The following is a 19443-nucleotide window of genomic DNA, read 5'->3' on the forward strand; positions in this document are numbered from 1 at the left end:
TGCCAGGTCCAGTCTGACCACCCGTTCACACTGCTAAGGAAATTACCGGGTCAAACATTTCTACAGGGTAATTTGCCTTTCAACACAGGTAATTCTAGCAATAGTCAGCCAGCTCTTTTTAGCACTTATTATATTACAGACAAATGCACAATATGCAGTTAAACACCATTCAGTCGAAGCAAAGTGGATTAGTATTGCATAGCAGGAAAAAACTAATCCTAGTCGGTTACTAAAAGCATATTGGCATGCCCATACTATATTAAGGCTTCCCTTTTTACCTTTCGTGTTCTTGGGCGCCTGGCCAGTCAATATAAGTTCTTTGAATTCTACCTATCCTGCAGACATTACCACCTTACGCTTTACACAAAGTAGTTGCTCTCGACTGCTGGCGCTTCCCAGAAGTGCATTTTTTACTAGAGTCCACTCTGTTGATAGATGTAGCCTTTCCCTTTTGTAGGCGTTTCCCCGCCTCTCTTTATTGTCAGTGGCTTCTTCAGACATGTTATGTAGTGCCCTCCTTCAGTTTACATACCGTTCCCGGTACTTCCCTGCATGCGCATTGACATCTTTTCTAACCTCCTTTTCATTTGGAGTGCACGCACCTGCACATTTCTTCATTTGACACTTTCTGTGTGTTCCAGATCTCCCTCTGAATATAGTCCTCGTATGTTTTTACTTAAAGTCGCTAGGACAGCACAGCAAAACTATTTCGATACATATGTATTTTAAATAGGTTATTTAAAAGGTATCATGTATGTCATTATCTCATTTTTGTAATCCTCTGTGTATGAACCAGGACAATGGCTTGTTGATATTGTCCTTAGAATTTATATTTTTTTCATATTTTTTTATTTTATTTTCAGTTATATTTATGCTTTTGTTTATATGGAAGCGGAAATTGTTCCCACATAGACAGCAATCTATGGTTCTATGATACGAAAGAAAGGAAAGATAGGCCAACAATCTGTTATTCAATTTTAATGGCAAAAATAACCGCTGTTATGCATTCACCATGTAGCTGTGTTTATAGTACATATAGGAAGAGTTAATTCTGCGATTGAAGATATCGTCTATATTAAATACTGCAGGTAGGGAATAAATATCAGTATGTATACATGTAAAGCATATATTAAACATATATGTGAAAAAAGAGGGTAAAAACAAGCTTAAAAACAAACACCCCAAAAATAAACTCAGCTGGTAGCTTATCATAATATATACAGTGTGTGTGTGTGGCTGTGTATTATCACTGAATTGGTTCATCAGGGTGGTCCAGAGGGGCCTCTGGTCCCACCCATAGAGTATCCCGTATAAAATAGCTGCTGTAGAAAGGCCACTTAAATCACGTGATCAGCGCTCATACACCTGGTTGGTTGTACTATATAATAAAAGGCTAATGGTACTCTACACCTCCTATGGGAGGAATTTAAGTGTTTTGTGCACTGTTGCCCACTAGATGGCGACCAACAGAGCAATTCAGATCTCTCTTTCTTTGATTACACGCAGCTGCCAGCGCTTTACATCACTGGTATATTCCGTTAAGTTCCATTAGGTTGACATAATGGTAGCTAGTGTGGCATCATTTCCCCTTATGCCGTATTATAATAGAATTTAATGGTGTTCTATAGGGTTCCATTCTTTAGTACAGGTGATGTAACGCTAATGTATTTATTAATGTCCGAATAATGTACCGCTGAGCCATTTTCTCCACCAGGGGGCTCTGTTGTCTGTAGGACCGGGTTCCTACTCCTCAGGTGATATCATGCAACACTCTACATAGGTTCTTATCTGCACATCAGGTGCAGTATAGGCAGTTATATTCCACAAAGGGGGGGACTGTGTTCTAGATGGGATAGAGAATGGGGTAAGAGTTACAAGAATGGTGAAGGGCTGGGGCAGGTGATGTGTAGAGTGTGTGTGTTCATGTAAACAAGCAATCTGATGATACGCACCACAAACTGGCATATATATACTCCGCCTCCGTTCCTATGTTTATGGATCTCTATAAACATTTTGTTTTCTTTTAATACTTTATCCCAAGTTTGCTACCAGCTCTGCATAATCACCACTAGTTTAATACTATTAAATGTGCAGTTGTAGTTGGTGTTTGCACGTCACTCATTAACATTCAATGTGCTTATTTTCTGTAAGGCTGATGGTAGAAGAACTTAGACTCAGCCAACAGCTATTAGTGCTGCAGCCTGTGTTAAGATCAGGAAGGGTTTCAGGAGATAACGCTTAGTTCCTCTCCAGCCATATGGTGGTTCTAGTCTGCATAATGCAGGAAGTAAGAAACCTGACCTCAGCAGCATTGTGTTCTCTACATGTGTCCTCTGCGGGTCAGCTGACTGCTGTGGTGACAGCACATTCTGGAGTGTATATCCACTTCATGAGGCACAAAACACACAACGTACACAACTTTACTGCACAACTGCAAAATGGTACATTTGTTATTCATTTAAATGTACAATTCTGTTATCCTGTGAGGTTTATCATATAAACTGCATTCCTGGTAGACTATAGGCTCACAAGCAGCTCTGATGTACAAAATTGCTCAACATTCGTTTGGTCTCAGTAATTCTAACTGCCTGGCCCACATTCTTTTAAGGATGTGCATCGGTGGCCACTAGATGGTGCTCTACAGAGCATTGTTTCCTCCCTACTTACTACTTCAGACTCAACTCCCCCTACACTCCCACCCACTGTGCGCTGCCAATAACCACCTCTTCTCTATGATCCTTTCCTCCCTCTTCCATCAGGATAATTCCCATGCTGCCCCACACGGAGAATGCTCCCCTACACCTAATCACACTATCCTTCAAATTCTACTGGCCACCTACCACCCTGGCTTGCCTAAATCTAACCACCACCCCACACAGCAGTTTCTCACAATAGGGCAGATGTATGAAGCGGTGATAAGGAAGGAGAAGTTAAACAGTGGTGAAGTGGCCCATAGCAACCAATCCACACTGAAGTAACACCTATAATTATTATATTCTAAAATTATTCAGTTTGGTTGCCATGGGCAACTTTTTTACTGACTCACTTATAAGGGCTTCATACATCTGCCCCAATATGTACAGATCTTAAGGTGCCCACACACTAGAAAGATTTTTGGGCCTATTGGCCAATTTTCCGATAAATCAGCCGATATATCGTCCGATGTTTACCGATAATCGGTCTAAAATCGACCGATATCGGTCCGATGCGCGCTCCCGTGGATCTTTAGCTGAATCTTCTGATCTTACGTGCTGCACAAAAGATCAGAAGATTTAACAAAAGATCCATAGGAAAGCACACGGGATCTTAAGAAAAATCTTTGGTAAAGATGTGCGCTTGCCTGAAATCTTTTGTCCAGGACGGACAAAAGATATCAAGGCTGATTTATGCGCACATCTTACAATCGCAGATCTTTCTAGTGTGTGGGCACCTTTAGTATTTTTGTTTTATCTTAGAGTATCCGTCCGGGGAAATCAGTTGCCTGACTCCAGGTGTGGACAGCATCAGGAGCGATCAATAATGCCCTTGTGATATTCATGTTCATGTCTGTTAAGGAAAGACTAGTTCTATATTTCAAGAGAGAACAATTAGTGTACAGAAATTGTGTGTGAATTGTCGTGTTGAGAGAATTCGAAATATGATGGATTTCCTTTAAATAATAATAGATGGATAAAACCAAGATATGTATATGTGGAAAACAGGCAGACCACATGGACTAAATTCATCTAGGCATGGTACATTGAGGTAGTTGTAATACGCCTGGTGAAGTGATAAAGTGGAAGGTGAGTATGCAACGGTATCCGGACTGATCATAGATTGACTAGGTTGAAAGTCATAAGGTCGACAGTGAAAACGTCGACAGGGTTTAAAGTTTAACAGACAATAGGTTGACATGAAAAATGTCGACATGCCCTTTTTTACAAAGTTTTGTGCCGACGGGCGGTATTTCATGCTCTACCATCCACTACGACGTGGAGGGAGACTATACTAGTGTGCCGAGTGCAGCATGGCTGTACGCTTGGACAGTGTCCATGTCGACCTATGTCCACACCAAAAAAAAAACATGAAAAGTCAAGCTTTTGTCCCTGTCGACCATTAGTAGTTAACCATATGACTGGAGATCTAATTTACCATAACCTAATGCGCCAGCCAATCGGCTCCTAACTGTCAAGTTACAGGCTGAGTTTGAAAAGTGAGGGGGGCTGACTGGCGGCTGCGTTATCACCTTTAACTTTATCACTTCATCAGGCTTAGTGCGCCTGCCCCAATCTGCATTTGTACCACACGATATGTCTGCTGGGAACACGTCATTCTCATGTGTTCCCGGCCTTACTGCTCCCCAACCTCTTATGATACTCGGGAGTTGTAGTTATTCAGTTCTGCTACATAACTTTTGTGCTGTACTTTTTTCTTTCTCTAACCTTTTTTTTTTTTGTATTTTTTCTCACCAGTTAATAAATCCAGTGCAGATCTGGAACAAGTACCTAAGGTATATTACAGTTTTGTTTGTCATTTAAAATAACAATGTACAACGCTATGGATTGTGTTCCTCCATACCGAATACAATAACAGCAATGTGTAGTGTTACGAGAACTCATGTCATAGAACTTATGTCTGCCCTACTCAGCGCTGGCCACAATGTCATAGAGTATAGGAGAGAGCAGGATCTCTGTCACACTACTGCCTCATAATAAGAGCATTGGCCATAAGTCCTGCCACACTCACTATGTCTGACGGTTATGTGACAGTACAGTACTATGTAGGAAGCCAGATAGGAGCCGGAGCTGCTGCAATCATCCTGCTACTGCACATTGCACTGGTGCTGGATGGTGCATTCTGGAATAGCAGCAAACTGTACAGCACAACGCCAATATATAATCATGCCATTAACATGCCATGATGTCAGATATGCAATATCACATTTGTTTTATTTCTTTCTTTTTTCCCTTTAGATATTCCTGAAACCAGACTTTGCCTTGGATGATTCTTTAACGTTTAATGCCGTTTTACCATGGTCCCATTTTAGCAGTGCGGGTGGCAAAGGAAACAGGGACTCAGCCTCTTCCAAGTTGCTTCAAGAAAAGGTAAATCTGATGGAGAGTGCAAAATAAACCGCGATTATACCTCCTGTATTGCCACCAGTTAGATTATCTGTGTATAAAGTGCATTACTCTATATTAAATAGGTTATATGCTTATAGGTGACATAAAATGCTTAGATGTGCCCTCATTACTAAAGAGAACGTAAGTCCGTGGTATGCAGGAGGATCACTGTGACCAGTCTTTTTCCAGAAGTGTTCCATTAGAGAAGACTTGTTGTGTTCCTGTAAATCTCTGCATACAGCTCAGACTGGATCATATTATGTTCTGTGCTATGTGACCGCTGTATATAATCTTGTATCCCCCTAATGAGGAATAAGGTTTTAGTGAGAGAAGTCTTCTTGACAAGTTATAAAGTGTTAAGGATTCAGTCGGTAAACCCTTTTAGCATCTTTCAGGGTACCAAGTGGCCCCTGGTATATTACATGCGGTTTTACAGATTTTTTTTTTTTTTTCTGATCTGTGAATTTTAGGAACATTAAAACCTGCATATATGGCTGTCCGTTTCCAAATGTGTCCCCTGATTCCCTTATAGCATAACAACCAGACAAAGGCAAGTATTCAATGCCCGGGGCGAGCGGTGACCGCGAGCAGGACTGCCCCCCCCCCCCCCCCAATATGCCAATTCCCCCACAATCCATTATGGGAGCAATTTTAGATGGGCAGCATTATGCATTTTATAACACAGGAGGGAGAACATGAATCTGAATTCACTGTCTGCATTTAACAATGAGTATCCTATGAGAAAAGGAGTTCTGCACGAAGAGAACGCTCATTAATTCCTGCTGGGGTACAGTGTTCTACAAATCCAGCCACACTGTTCACACGTCTATAAATGATGCAGCTCCAGCTCTGTGCATTATTGTAGACCAGTGTCACTTATAATATCCCTCCTGTACCATACGATGCTAAATATCAGTATTGCTACCATGTAGACAGAAGGGTTAATAATATTACAGTATATACAATTAAGTAATAAAATATTAAGATTTTAAAAGGCAGTGCCCAGAATGAGCTCCTCTTTCATGTATGTGCTGGAATACAGCTCTTTAACCACACCGAAACAGCTGCCCCAACTGCCACCAGGCACTGCCACAGGGGATTGGAAAGAATAAACTGAAGCACCGTGGGTCAGGAATATCCATTGACTAAAAATGTTTAAATATAAAAGGAACAAAATGGATCTGGTGTCAAGTAAAGATGGATCCTGCCTAATTATCATGTAAATGTGAAATGTAATATTTAGAAACAAACAAACAAAACTTCTAGCTCTGTATCTAAATCACTTTGCATCCATATGTAGTGTCCTAAATACCAGAAGATTTGTTGGAAGTTTGGACCAAAAAGTCTGGATTACTCCTTCAGGGGTAGATGTACAGTATGAAGCAGTGATAAGGGAGGAGAAGTGCCTGGTACTTTGTCACCGGCCAATCTGCTCATGACTGTTAAGTTACAAGCTGGGTTTAAAAAGGGACAGGTAGGAGCTGATTGTCCGGTGATAAAGTACCAGGCATTTTATTAATTCTCCCTGATCACTGCTTCATACATCTGCCCCTCTGTCACATAGCATCACAAGCAATGCCTGCCATGTTTCATCACATTAATATAACTCAATCTGAGCTCGTCCAGAGTCGGTAATATTCAGTAGTGAATGATCTACAGTCATATACTGTATTTGTGACATTGATGAATAGATTGTGACATTGATGATCACTGCGTGATCTAATTCTATGTACTACAGCAGTTATAGAAGTGGAATGGCCAGTGATCTGTGCAATATGTTTTTGTTTTCTTAAGTTGAGCCATTACTTGGACATTGTTGAGGTAAATATCGCTCATCAGATCTCCCAGCGCTCTGAGGCCTTCTTCCACGCTATGACCTCACAGCACGAGCTCCAGGACTACCTCAGGAAGACCTCCCAGGCAGTGAAGATGCTGAGGGACAAGATTTCTCAAATCGACCGAGTTATGTGCGAGGGGTCTCTGCGGATCTTGCGGCAAACCATGAACAGGAACAACTGCATTAAGGTGTACAATAAACTGAAATTAATGGCTACAGTGCACCAGACTCAGCCCACTGTTCAGCTGCTGCTGTCCACCTCGGAATACGTTGGGGCTCTCGACTTAATCGCAACAACGCAAGAAGTTTTGCAGCAGGAGCTGCAGGGAATTCACAGTTTTCGGTAAGTGTTGGGAACCGCAGCCGCCTTTCTTTCCTCGCTCTCTTCTCTTGTAGTCACAGCTTGTAGGTGTAGCGGTCACAGGAGATCTACAGGGTCATCACAGTGTCTGCACAGAAGTTTTGTATTCTTAATTTCAGAAGCTACTGAGAGTAGATTGCCTTTTATCCGACAACCAGGAAGATTTACACTTGTCGCACAATAATTGTTGTTTTTGTTCCCCACAGACACCTCGGGTCACAGCTGTGCGAACTGGAGAAGCTCATAGATAAAATGATCATTGCAGAATTCACATCCTATGCTCGCAGTGACTTAAACAGACCATTAGAGGAGGACTGCCAAGTGATAGAAGAGGTGAGGGGACAGCCTAATACACCCTCATTTATACAGTGCTTGTACTTCTCTATTGTTTACATCTAATAAGGAAGACAGAGCCGGATCATGAATGGTCAATGTTTTGCTACTGCACATGTGTCTCATGGGCAGATGTATTAAGCCTGGTAAGGTGATACTGCACCAGCCAATCAACTCCTAACTGTCCTCACCAAACACAACTGGTTGGCTGGTGCATTATCACCTTCCACTTAATACATCTGCCCCTCCGTACCTAATAATTGCCACTATGTGTAACAAAGAGATGCAGTGGTATCAATAATGCATTGGAAATGTGTAGTGTGGTGACAGAGGTGGCTATCAATGGTTGCCTCTAAAGGCACACTCAAGTATTATTTCATTGTCTAAAGGTGCTTAAAGTCTGTATCCCACAATATGCTGTTAGATATGTAGAAAAATGTTCCAAATACGGTTGTGAACAAGACTCCTTTCAGTCGATGCGGATGACCACAACCCAGTGCCAGATAGGAGACTGCTTTCTATGATCCCATACAGAATTAAGGTTGTGTATGCGATTGGCTGAATAAAGCTTAAATTCATCACGAGCCACAGGAGAAGGTGCCAGCTCTGTGTGGTGAAATGCGTTACCCAGGGCTAAATGAATGCGGACAGAGCAGTGAGACCGGTCATTATGCTTTATACGACATTGGTTTCAGATCTTTGTGTTGTCGTATACATTTCTATTTAAGTCTCCTAACACATCATGACATTTTGCTGAAGCTCCTAAATGAAATACTGTGGACAAGATAAGTGTCTTCTCTGTACTAAGAGATACTTTCTGATCTAACATGTAAGTTCTTATCAACATAGATGTTCATCCTCCCTCCATACATTGGTCATTTAATTTGTGGTGCTGCAGATGGGTAATGAAGCGTCCACACCTCTCAACCATCCTGTCCTTATATGAGGGCGCTGTCATGATCAGGACTGTATGGTCCTGCTCTATGGGGAAATGCGTGCATCTCTTACTGCCCTGTGTAGCACTGATGCACGCGACAGTTAGTGGATCTGGTACCTGCAACAAGTGTCGGGGCAGCCTCACACTGGCATCTCTCAGGGGTGTAGTCATGACCTTAGGGGACAGCCTAATGCTGGTAAGTTAGTGGCATCTCCATGGGGTGTAGTCCTGACCCCTCAGTGGTGTGTGTGTCAGTGAGTGTGACACTGATTTTAATCCACACATTGCCCATCCCATCCTGACAGAGTTTTTCTGTTAAACAGAAGTTAATGATACACAAGTGTCTTTTGGATTAGCAATGATCCTACTAACACGTTTGGATTGGTTAAATGGTTACATCTGTAAGCTTCCTGCTCGGTAGTACAAGGCAGCCCAGTTTGCAATGATATTGTATTTACCATATAACTTCATTTCTGGGACACTTGAAACGATGTATGAATGTTAATAGTAGATATTTAGATGCAGCTTAACATTCATTCAAGATTGGTGTTCCTTTTAGTGAGGTGTTCCAGATTTTTCAGTTTGGCGTTCTGTAGGCCCCATTGTAAGTGTACAGCTGTAGACATCTGTTATGTTTATCTTTCGTAGGAGAGACTGGTGTCGCTGGTGTTTGGGCTGCTGAAACAAAGGAAGATGGATTTTTTTGTAATCTACGCTGATGAAATGATGAACACTGCAAAAAGCATCATCAAGCAGGTACAACGCACCAACGAGGCTTGCCATGCTAGAGAGCATGCATGTTTTCAAGGGGGGATGGGGACGGGGGGTGCACAAAATTTGCATTTCCTTACCTTGTATACTAGTGTACATACTCTAAATTAAAAAGTTAAATGAACTTTGTCAGCATACATAATCATTTGTTTCTCACACTTATGACTCCCATGCTTAGAGAGGCTAAATGGGGTTGTGATGTTACAGGCAAACCTAGGCATAGGTTACAGTAATGGTGTATTCATGTAATTGTATGCGTTTTGGCCCCATCTGATCGATTTGCGTGCAATGCAATCGGAACCTGTTTCAAAAAGTATATGCAGCACATACTTTTGGATCTGTGCAATGGGATGTGCACGGGAGCACATATCGCACCACCCCGTCGCACCGTGTATGGGTACCTTAAGTGCCATAGACCTAGATCTGTACCCAGACACATCTACACCGGTCAGTCATATGCTACAACCACCTGTATGGTCACATTTTGGGATGCATACGGAATTGTAGCTTTTGTTTGGCACAAATTACACCTGCAATGTTTATGTAAAATATGCATGAGCCCCTCTGTGTCTGACCCTGCAACTGAGTATTAAGGTGCCCCATTTAAGGCCGAGATGTGGGGATTCCCCAGCCTGGGGCCTCTGGCTGCATGTTTTGTCACTGACTGATCTGTATATTTATATTGCATGTCTACTGATCTGGACGGTTTGCGGTGCTGATTAGTGCATATTATGTTTCTCTGTTCCCAGTGTGTCATAAGCACAGTCTCCCATATTGATGAAATAGATTCTGAGCTTGTCACAAAGTAAGTAAAGATTGCATATTTCTTTCTGAACTTAAAACCTGCATGGTACTGTACTTAAGCACTTAACAATGCATATTATTATGGGTGTTGGCAAGTTATTTGTAGCAGAGGTGGTGGGAGAAGCTGCTCTGCAGGGCCTGAATTTAAAGTGTGTTTTTTGAACATTTATATACAGTAGATCTACATATTTCATACTTTATTATAGCCACTCAGAAACCAATATGACTGAAGAAGTCACATCTAAAGTAAGCAGACCTTGGTGTTCCCTTCTAGAGCATTGGTGGGTACTCCGGACCTGCGGGACCATATGTAGTACAGTCATATCCCTCTCTAGTCCTAATAAGGGCAATAAGACAGCGATGCACAGTGCGTATACACACGGAGAGGTCTTCTGATCAGCACAGTGCGTATACACACAGAGGTCTTCTGATCAGCACAGCTAGCCAGCTATAAGGTCGCTGTACATTACATCATAATACTGATGCTGTGAGCATAATACGGTTTAATGCTTCTCTCTACAAAGTTTACGTGGACTTCACATATGGGGGATCTGGCCACTATTTTAGCTTAATAAGCCTTCCTATGAATTGTTATTATTCTACATGATTTTGTAGAATAGCCACCATGCATTATTTGTGTGGTGTTATGATCCAGCATTGCTGTGCATAATCCACACTAAATGTGTGGTTCCTTTTCTTTTTCCTTTTTGCATTTCAAGATCTGTCACGTCTGTGTCTGCTCCAACATAAATGATGTGCAGGCAGAAAGTGATGGGGTTTTCTCAGCTTATTTCTGAACAAAATTGTGAGAGAGTGGTTAGAGCAGGGGTAGCCAACTCCAGTCCTCGAGAGCTACCAACAGTGATCGTTTCCCAGGTCTCCTCACAGAATCACAAGTGAAGTATTTAGCTCCACCTGTGGCTCTTTTTAAAACATGTTAGTCAGTAATGAGTGCACCTGTGTACCTGCGAGGTGAGCTGGAAAACATGCACCGTTGGTAGCTCTCGAGGACTGGAGGTGGCTACCACTTGGTCAGACTATTGACTAACACCAGTGCAGCCTGTGTATCCTCGAAGCCTTCACCAGAAATCCGCAAACATTCATATAATACCAAAAGAATAGTGACACAATGGCAATTATGTGTTAAAACAAACGGGAATAATACAACCTTTGTTTGTGACACAGGTTTTCATTAGCTCTTTATTAGAATATATTCTTTGAGTGGGTCAGAAGCCTAGACATAGCAGACTTGTATCGACAATGTGGACAAGAGCCCGCAAGACACGATTCTTTGCTATCCCTTCTGCAGTCCAGGATAAATCCTACTTGCTGTGTTCATTGCCTGGTGAATCTGTTCCGCATACAAGCTGTAGTCAGCGTTTCTAGCTGCTGGACCTCCTACCAGGTTGATTGGTCACCTGAGAGTTGTGCAGGTAGTTTTTGAATATCCTGAACGGCAAGCAAAGGATTGTGTGTGTTTTGCCTGATGTATCTTCAGATTCATTCTGTAATGAATACTAATACAATGGGTTTTGTCCAGAATGAAGTAAGTTTTAGTGAAGTTTTATAGGAAATAAAGATTTCCTTACATAGAACTGACTAAAATAACACACAGAGCAAAGGTTCTCAAACTCGGTCCTCAAGACCCCCACACAACGCATGTTTTGCAGGTCTCCTCACTGAATCACAAGTGAAGTAATTAGCTCCACCTGTGGATCTTTTTTAAAATGTGTCAATGAGTAATGAATGCACCTGCTGGGTGACCTGTGTGGAGTCCTGAGGACCGAGTTTGAGTACCCCTGATGGAGAGCAGTTGAGTACAAGGAATCTGCACCATGCCTCGGCCCACAGGTCTAGCAATGCCCCATATACTGTAGCTATGAGACAATCACCACCACCGTCTATGTTTCAACCGAACATCGTGTCTTTGCCTGCCTCTATGTTCTCTTGGGTCAGTACTATAAGAAAGTATCACTTCAGTGTTTGTGCATCCTCTTTATATATAGTAGTTACTTGAGTAACAATGTAAAGTTCTGTAAATGATTGGGAGCCCGCTGACTGTGCTCCTCGTGTTTCAGGCTTGCGGATCAGATGCGGTTGATGAATTTCTCGCAGTGGCTCGATTTACTGCAAAACATTTTTTCGACGTTCACAACTTTCCTTCGGAGAGTCAAGGTAAGATGTTTGTAAGCTGAGCTTGCCTCGAAACAAAATAGCTTGAGAGACACCGAGAACGGGACAGCTTTTTTCAAAAAGATGGGAGTGTTTCAGTATAGAATAGGGGCATCACCCACCAGGGTTCTAGCTAGGACAACCTGTGATACAAATACATCTCATCCGGTGACTTTTGTCTTCACAGTGTTATGGTTAATAGAGTCCACTTCTCATTTCCCTTTGGGTGCTCCTCCTTACAGTCGGCTGTTACAGCCAATCACAAGCCAATACCAATACGGTTATAGCAGCTTCCCAAGGTCCCAGTCAGGAAGAAGAAAATGTCTCTTCTCTTAAAGCAAGATTTAAGCCGGGCCTACATTCTGCCGTTATTAGTCTGGTCTGCGGAATATTAACAGACCGCTTCTTGTACGTAAAATCTCCCAACGTGATGAAGTTTTCTATTACGCCTTCAGTTTCTGTGATATTTACTGCATGCTTGTTTATTAATGTCACGTTTATTTGTGTTCCCCTCAGGCCACTTTAAACGTTATCCGTAGTGTTGTACTTATGGTCTTAGATAAGAATCAGCAGATCAGAGAAATGGAGGTAACGGGAGCCCAGAAAGGCCTGGGCAGAGAAGGCAATGTGGACAGCGATCTGGCTTACTTGACTCACGAAGGCTTGTTTATAAGTGATGCATTCAGTGAAGGTGAGCTCCCCCCTGCTGCTACCAACACTAACTTTCAAAGGAATGCATCACCCAGCAGTAGCGAGCCTTCTGGCAGCGATTCTCTGTCTGATCCTGAATGCACTACTGACTCCTCTTCCAGCAGAGATCACACACTACCTTCAGTTACCCCAGGGGGAGTAGAAATAATGTGAGTAAAACTAGACTTTGTAGAAATTACATTGTGAAACCAGACCTGATGATCATAACACTGAAAGATTGTTTAGGAAGGTGTTCCGTGAGATTGGCTTTTATGTGTATACACAACCTAACAAAGGCTGACTTTCCTGTAATCGGGACCCTTTATTCTGAATCCTAATAACGTTGTTATTGTATAGACATTTCTTGTTACATGTTTCAGAAGGACCTCTGCATTTACCCTACAAACTGATCGCATACCTACATGCAAAGTAGTGGAGGGGACTTACTGTATGTTCCCGGCTTCTTTGGTATTACAATAAAGTGGCTACAAGGGCAAAAACATAACAAATTCGTCCGTTAGGAACTTTCTGTATATCTGCAATAAAAGCTGATTTCAGGCTGGATAGAGAACTATTGTAACTTGCTATAGTGATCGGTTATATGCCTTTCATAAACATGTATCCTCTATATTGCGCTGCCTAGAGGGTGGATCTTGCATGTACGTTGTCTGTACATGTGTACTCCTGTACTTTGTATGGACCATGTGAACAAAATATTTTTTCATTACTCAGATTTTGTGCCGTTATAGGCGTACTTGCGAGGGTTTCCTCCGGGTGCTCCAGTTTCCTCCCACAATCCAAAAATATACTGATAGGCTCATTGGCTCCCAACAAATTAACACTAGAATGTCTGTGTGCGTGTGTACATGTGGTAGGGAATATAGATTGTAAGCTTCACTGGGGCAGGGACTGATGTGAATGTTCGAATAGAATAGAATCAACTTCATTGGCCATGTATGCTTGCGCACACTAGGAATTTTTTGTGGATATACGGTGCAGCATCAAGCAGGGATGAGGGGGGGGCATTACATACATTACATTGAGACATTACATGCGGCGAACACATTCCTGCCGAGCAGCACAGCGCTACTGCCAGGGAGGCCAATCCCGGGCCATTTTTTCAATGTCGGGATTGAAAAACGGTCGACTCCCGGGATTGGCCTCCTGATATACCCAATGACAAAAATTTATTACCTCCAACCATGCGGCGGAGGAGCTGTGCGGCAGCATGCCAGGGACTCGAGGAGCTGTGCGGCAGCATGCCAGGGACTCGAGGAGCTGTGCGACGGCTGGCCAGGGACTCGAGGTTGCGGGTAACTCAATGTCCGGGCAGACGCAGCGGCGTGGGAGGCAGTGTGTGGCTGCGCAGCGTGATGTGATAACTCGCATCACGCTGCGCAGCAACACAACCTTGTTGCCAGGCAGCGCAGCGTGATGTTAGAGGTCACGCTGCGCAACCACATAGTGTTCCTACACCGTCGCGTCTGCTCGTACTCGGATACCCTCCTCCTCTCCGGCTCGGCGTTCAGTGCTACACGGGAGAAAGTGATCAAATGCGCATGCACATTTCGATCCCGTAATCCCGGGATTCAAATCCCGGTCAAAAATGCCTTAAATCCTGCCGATCCCGGGATTGGCATCCCTAGCTACTGCTCTGTAAGGCACTGCGGAATATGTGTGCGCTATATAAGAAACTGTTAATAAATAAATAATTGTTCACAGCTTTAGTTTGATCATTGGGAAGGTATATTGTTTTTAACAGACATATATTGAAGCTGCTGCTGTGTTCCCTTTGTGACATATTTTAGATTAAGAATTCTATTGGTGACACAATATGCAGAACAGGTTATGGTCTTTTAGATCTACAGTGTCTAGGTCTACAATCTAAAGGTTGACAGGGAAAGGGTAAAAACGTTGACATGTGTTTACTTGGTGTCTCTGTCGGCATGGACACCGTATAAGTGTACCACGTCCCGTCGCTGCGCTCGCAATGCTTCAGGCACTGATATAATCTAACTCTGTGCCCACGTGGATGGTAAAGTTATGAACAAGTCTATTTTGTATAAAAAAAAAAAAATTTAAAAACCCGTCGACATTTTGACCGTTGACTAATAGTTGTCGACCTTTTCATTGTCTACCTAGACACTATATTTAATTTATTAACAGTTTCTTATATAGCGCACACATATTCCGCAGCGCTGTACAGAGAATATTTGAACATTCACATCAGTCTGTGCCCCAGTGGAGCTTACAATCTATATTCCCTACCACATGTACACTTAACCAACCAGTAAATTTTGGGATTGTGGAAGGAAACCGGAGTACCCGGAGGAAACCCACGCAAACACGGGGAGAATATACAAACTCCACACAGTTAAGGCCATGGTGGGAATCGAACCCATAACCTCAGCACTGCATACCTGCAGAAACACTTATACACCGACCTGAATTTGCAGGCAGTATAAATGCACCCATTTGATAGATGCCAGTTCATGAGGCATTTTAACCCAGCAAGCGAGCAGGGCTGAACACGGGTACAGCATAAATGGGTAACCCTGGTCAATGCGACCCGTTCACTGCAATGTAACAGCTGGCACTGGGAGATGCTCTCATCTCCCAGTGCCAGCTAAGGACCCACCTCTAATGCCATCAACTGCCTGGCATTATGCAAGTCCTGGTCGTGATGTCCGATCAGACATAGGGAGTGTGGTGCACAGAGGCAGAGGACCTGGGAGGTTGCTTTTCGATTGTTTGCAGCTAGAAGAATATCTTCCAGCAGCTGCCCACTCTGCATTCCTGATTGGATGCATTGTTTGTGCTGTTTTGCATCATTTGGTGATGTGGTCCCAATGGTGTGTGCAGAGAGAGACTCTCCAAGCAGAAAGGAGGAACTACATCCATTATTAATGGTGCAGGGTGCTAGAATTAACACTAGGCTGAGAACCTGCACCTGCCAGAGAGCTGTTGTACATTTCAATGGTGCGAGCAATGTTTGTGTCTATAGGCACTAGGTAATAAAGCAGCAACTGTGGATGTCTGTCACTGCACATTCATATTCAGGTATGTACACCAAGAAGGGGCTTTGTAGCGGCAATAGGGTAAGGCCGCAGATAGAACTACGAGACTATAAAGCTTCTGTGTGTGAGGCAGAATCAGGCCTGTAGATATAGCCCCATCACCTGCAAATGCTATAACCTAATAATGATAAAACCTTAATAATGCAGTGGCTACAGAGACCTTATCGTATGTGACTGGACCTTGTTTAGACTTCTGCAGTGTACTTTCATTTTAAGCTGTGGCAGTGTACTTTCACTTTAAGCTGTGGCAGTGTACTTTCACTTTAAGCTGTGGCAGTGTACTTTCAATTTTAGCCCACAAGCTGCTCCACCCCACCCCCAGTACCTATCTGCTCCTATCTCCAATCTCTGTTTCACAGCTCCCTCTCTCCATATCCACGAAATTCGAAATGGATCAATGTCTCTGCAAAAATTGCTTTCACTTTCTGTTAGATCTTTTTTTAGCACAAAGGAGTAGTTTAGTCCGTCGAGTGGTCACTGGTGGTACTCACTTCATAGATGTGCCGAGTAGTTAGCTATATAGATAAATATATATCTCTATCTACTGTCTGATTGTGTGTCTCCGAAACACTGCCATCTATTGGCAGCGAGTGAAATTACATCATTCCCTCTCGCATGCATTGTAAGTTTGCAGCAGGTCCCTCTTACCGCCAAATCTGGCTGTTACCCAGTTTGTTTTATCTCTGTTTCCAATTGTAAAGCGCAACGGAGCTGCGCTATATAAGAAACTATAAATAAATGCACACAAACAGAGGTAATCACAAGGTAGCAGATTAGGTTGAGTATCCCTTATCCGAAATGCTCGTTACCACAAACATTTTAGATAAGGGATTTTTGCAGATTTTGGATTTTTATTTTTCCTTTTTTCATACTTGCCTGGTTCCCTGGTAGTGCCTCGATGGTCCCCCAACGTCCACGGTGTCCCCTCGCATCCACAGCGGCACATGTTTACATCTTCCCCACCTGCAGTGCACATGGTTTGCCCATTTTGAGAACAAATTTGCGATCTGATCTGAATAAGGGCCAGTGTGTACGGGCCTAAAGACTTCCGAAAGATTTGTCAGATGGTGTACACCTGGTTCTCCCCTGTTATATGAACATCACTATAAGAAAACGTTGGGCTTGACTTTCCATTTCCAGCGCCTGTTTCAGTATATCCCCTGCATGTTGTGTTGTTATCTTGGACAGACTGATATTTGAATTATTAATGGTGTCGTTTATTGCTGAACTAGATATTTCTGTCCAGCTGCCTACATACAGTTTCCATGCTGTGTCCTGGTCATTCATTATTAATGATGGTCATTTGCATTTCATACGTCACTCTGTATATGTGACATAATGGGCCGGATTCTCTAAGCTTCAAAAGTGATAAAATGGAGAGTGATAAACAGCCAGCCAATCAGCTCCTATCTGCCATGCCACAGGCTGTGTTTGAAAAATGTCAGACAGGAGCTCATTGGCTGGCTGTTTATCACTCTCCATTTTATCACTTTTGAAGCTTAGAGAATCTGCCCCAATGGCGGCTAACTTTTCTGATCTTAATTGATAACTGTTGTTGTTTTTTTCTTTTTAAGAATGACTGAGGACATCAAATTAACAGACCTGGAACTAGGCAAAATTGCAAACAATATACAGGAGCTGCTGTACAATGCCTCAGATATCTGCCACGACCGCTGCGTGAAGTTCCTCCTGGCAAGAGCCAAGGTAGATGACAATCCTATTAATACGTGTATGACCTCGTTTACTAATGTGTCGATGGGCCTAATTCAGACTGCTGTTGCTCAGTTCCTGTATGAGCCTTCTGTATATGCATTGGAAAGTCCCTGTAGGTAATAAAATCTGGTCTACCGGACGAACATCTTGTTTGCTGTGGCGACCGGTGGTTGTCGAGCACTGATTTATATCGGGTGACCGTTTTATCTGCACATGTTTTTTGATCAGCCCCGCCACGTTGGAGCACGTAGACCCTCTACACAGATAGGAACCAATGGGCTGATTCAGACTTGTACGTACAGATCCGAATTCGGCTCCATCCACGATGTTGGGAGTCTGCGCATGTCCGAATATGCGCATGTGTAAACCCCTGGATCGAACGGCTTTCCCCGGAGTGTTCACTCAATAATAGGCGGGCAGTGAGCGGTCGCTGTGGTCCACCCAGTATTTTATGGGCGTGTCCATGGAAAGGCTGGGCGGACACCTGTGTATTCTAGGTGTGTCACATGACATCAGCTCCCGCCCCCATTTCGGCCATCTCCGTCCAGCACAACAGTAAGTGTAGACTTGTATCCACGTAGGGAGGATAAATTATACGATGGTGAGCGCCATTGAATGACTTTTCCTATGTGCGGCCACATGCCAGCGAATATGTTTTGGATTGGTCAGTGCACATCCAGCCAACTGCCAGTCGCTTCAGTGTTCGATATCCACATGGTCTTGTAATGTGAATCGTATTTCTTTCCCCTCTCACTAGGATGGGTTTCTTGAAAAGCTGAATTCCTCTGAGTTTCTGTCCTTGTCCCGTTCGGTTGAATTATTTGTCCAGAACACGGAGGCAGTCTGTGGTAGAAGAAGCATGTCTCTAAGGGGCGCTCTCCAGAGTCAGGCAAACAAATTTGTAAACCGCTTTCACGATGAACGGAAAACCAAACTGAGGTACAGCCTGATGTTCCTCGTGGCCTTGTCATGTTCTGTTCAGTCCAGTAACTATAAAGCTGTTTTTATTGTATTTAAAAAAAAAAAAAAGCCCACTTCTCTCCTTTTGTCATTTGTGTAGTTACGGTGTATTTGTTGTATTCTGTGTGTTCTGTTTGAAAGTAGGCATTAAAAAAAAAAAAAAAAACCTTTGCAAAGTTTCCTTCTCATGTATATTGTATATGCATATTTGATGGTCAGGTTGTATTATATACAGTACGTGATCATGGCGTCTTGCGACACCGATAATGGCAGATCTAAGATGCCAATAGTAGAGGGTGTCTCTGTACACAAGACTGCGTCTGATATACATTAGCACATTTTCGTAAATCCAATGCATAGAAAGATGCAGTTGCAATGCATCCACCTCTAAATTACGCCCCTCAGTGGTGAATGGGCAGTTATGCTGGTGCCTTAGTGTGAATAGTAAAATATGGGTTCTCTTAAAGCATTTGAAGATGTGAATTCCAGCAATTACGCTTGTATTTTTTAAACGCAACCATCCTTTCCAAAGTGAAATTAGGGTTGGTTTTGCTTTGCAAATGATTGAAGACTATACTGCCGTAACATCGCATACTGTACAAAAGCGTTTCTTGTGAAAGCAACTGATCCGCAGAAATAAAAGCTTGGGTTTGTTCCGTACAGACAAAGCAGGTGTGTGTGTGTGT

The 19443-nt window shown here is 43.0% G+C and overlaps 1 protein-coding gene across 2 annotated transcripts in view; it reads left to right on the forward strand.

Annotated features, from left to right (window-relative positions):
- VPS54 (VPS54 subunit of GARP complex) overlaps window positions 1–19443 on the forward strand; it is a 55110-nt gene that overhangs the window by 20130 nt on the left and 15537 nt on the right. For both annotated transcript variants that reach the window (XM_083175784.1, XM_083175785.1), the window contains exons 6-15: window positions 4452–4489; window positions 4953–5084; window positions 6897–7282; window positions 7507–7633; window positions 9219–9326; window positions 10091–10146; window positions 12224–12320; window positions 12834–13177; window positions 17659–17788; window positions 18555–18736. In XM_083175784.1, coding sequence (XP_083031910.1) covers window positions 4452–4489; window positions 4953–5084; window positions 6897–7282; window positions 7507–7633; window positions 9219–9326; window positions 10091–10146; window positions 12224–12320; window positions 12834–13177; window positions 17659–17788; window positions 18555–18736 — 1600 coding nt within the window. The remainder of the gene's footprint in view (window positions 1–4451; window positions 4490–4952; window positions 5085–6896; window positions 7283–7506; window positions 7634–9218; window positions 9327–10090; window positions 10147–12223; window positions 12321–12833; window positions 13178–17658; window positions 17789–18554; window positions 18737–19443) is intronic.

Source organism: Crinia signifera, chromosome 3 (genome assembly GCF_055691185.1).
Source record: "Crinia signifera chromosome 3, ASM5569118v1, whole genome shotgun sequence".
Lineage (NCBI taxonomy): Eukaryota > Metazoa > Chordata > Amphibia > Anura > Myobatrachidae > Crinia > Crinia signifera.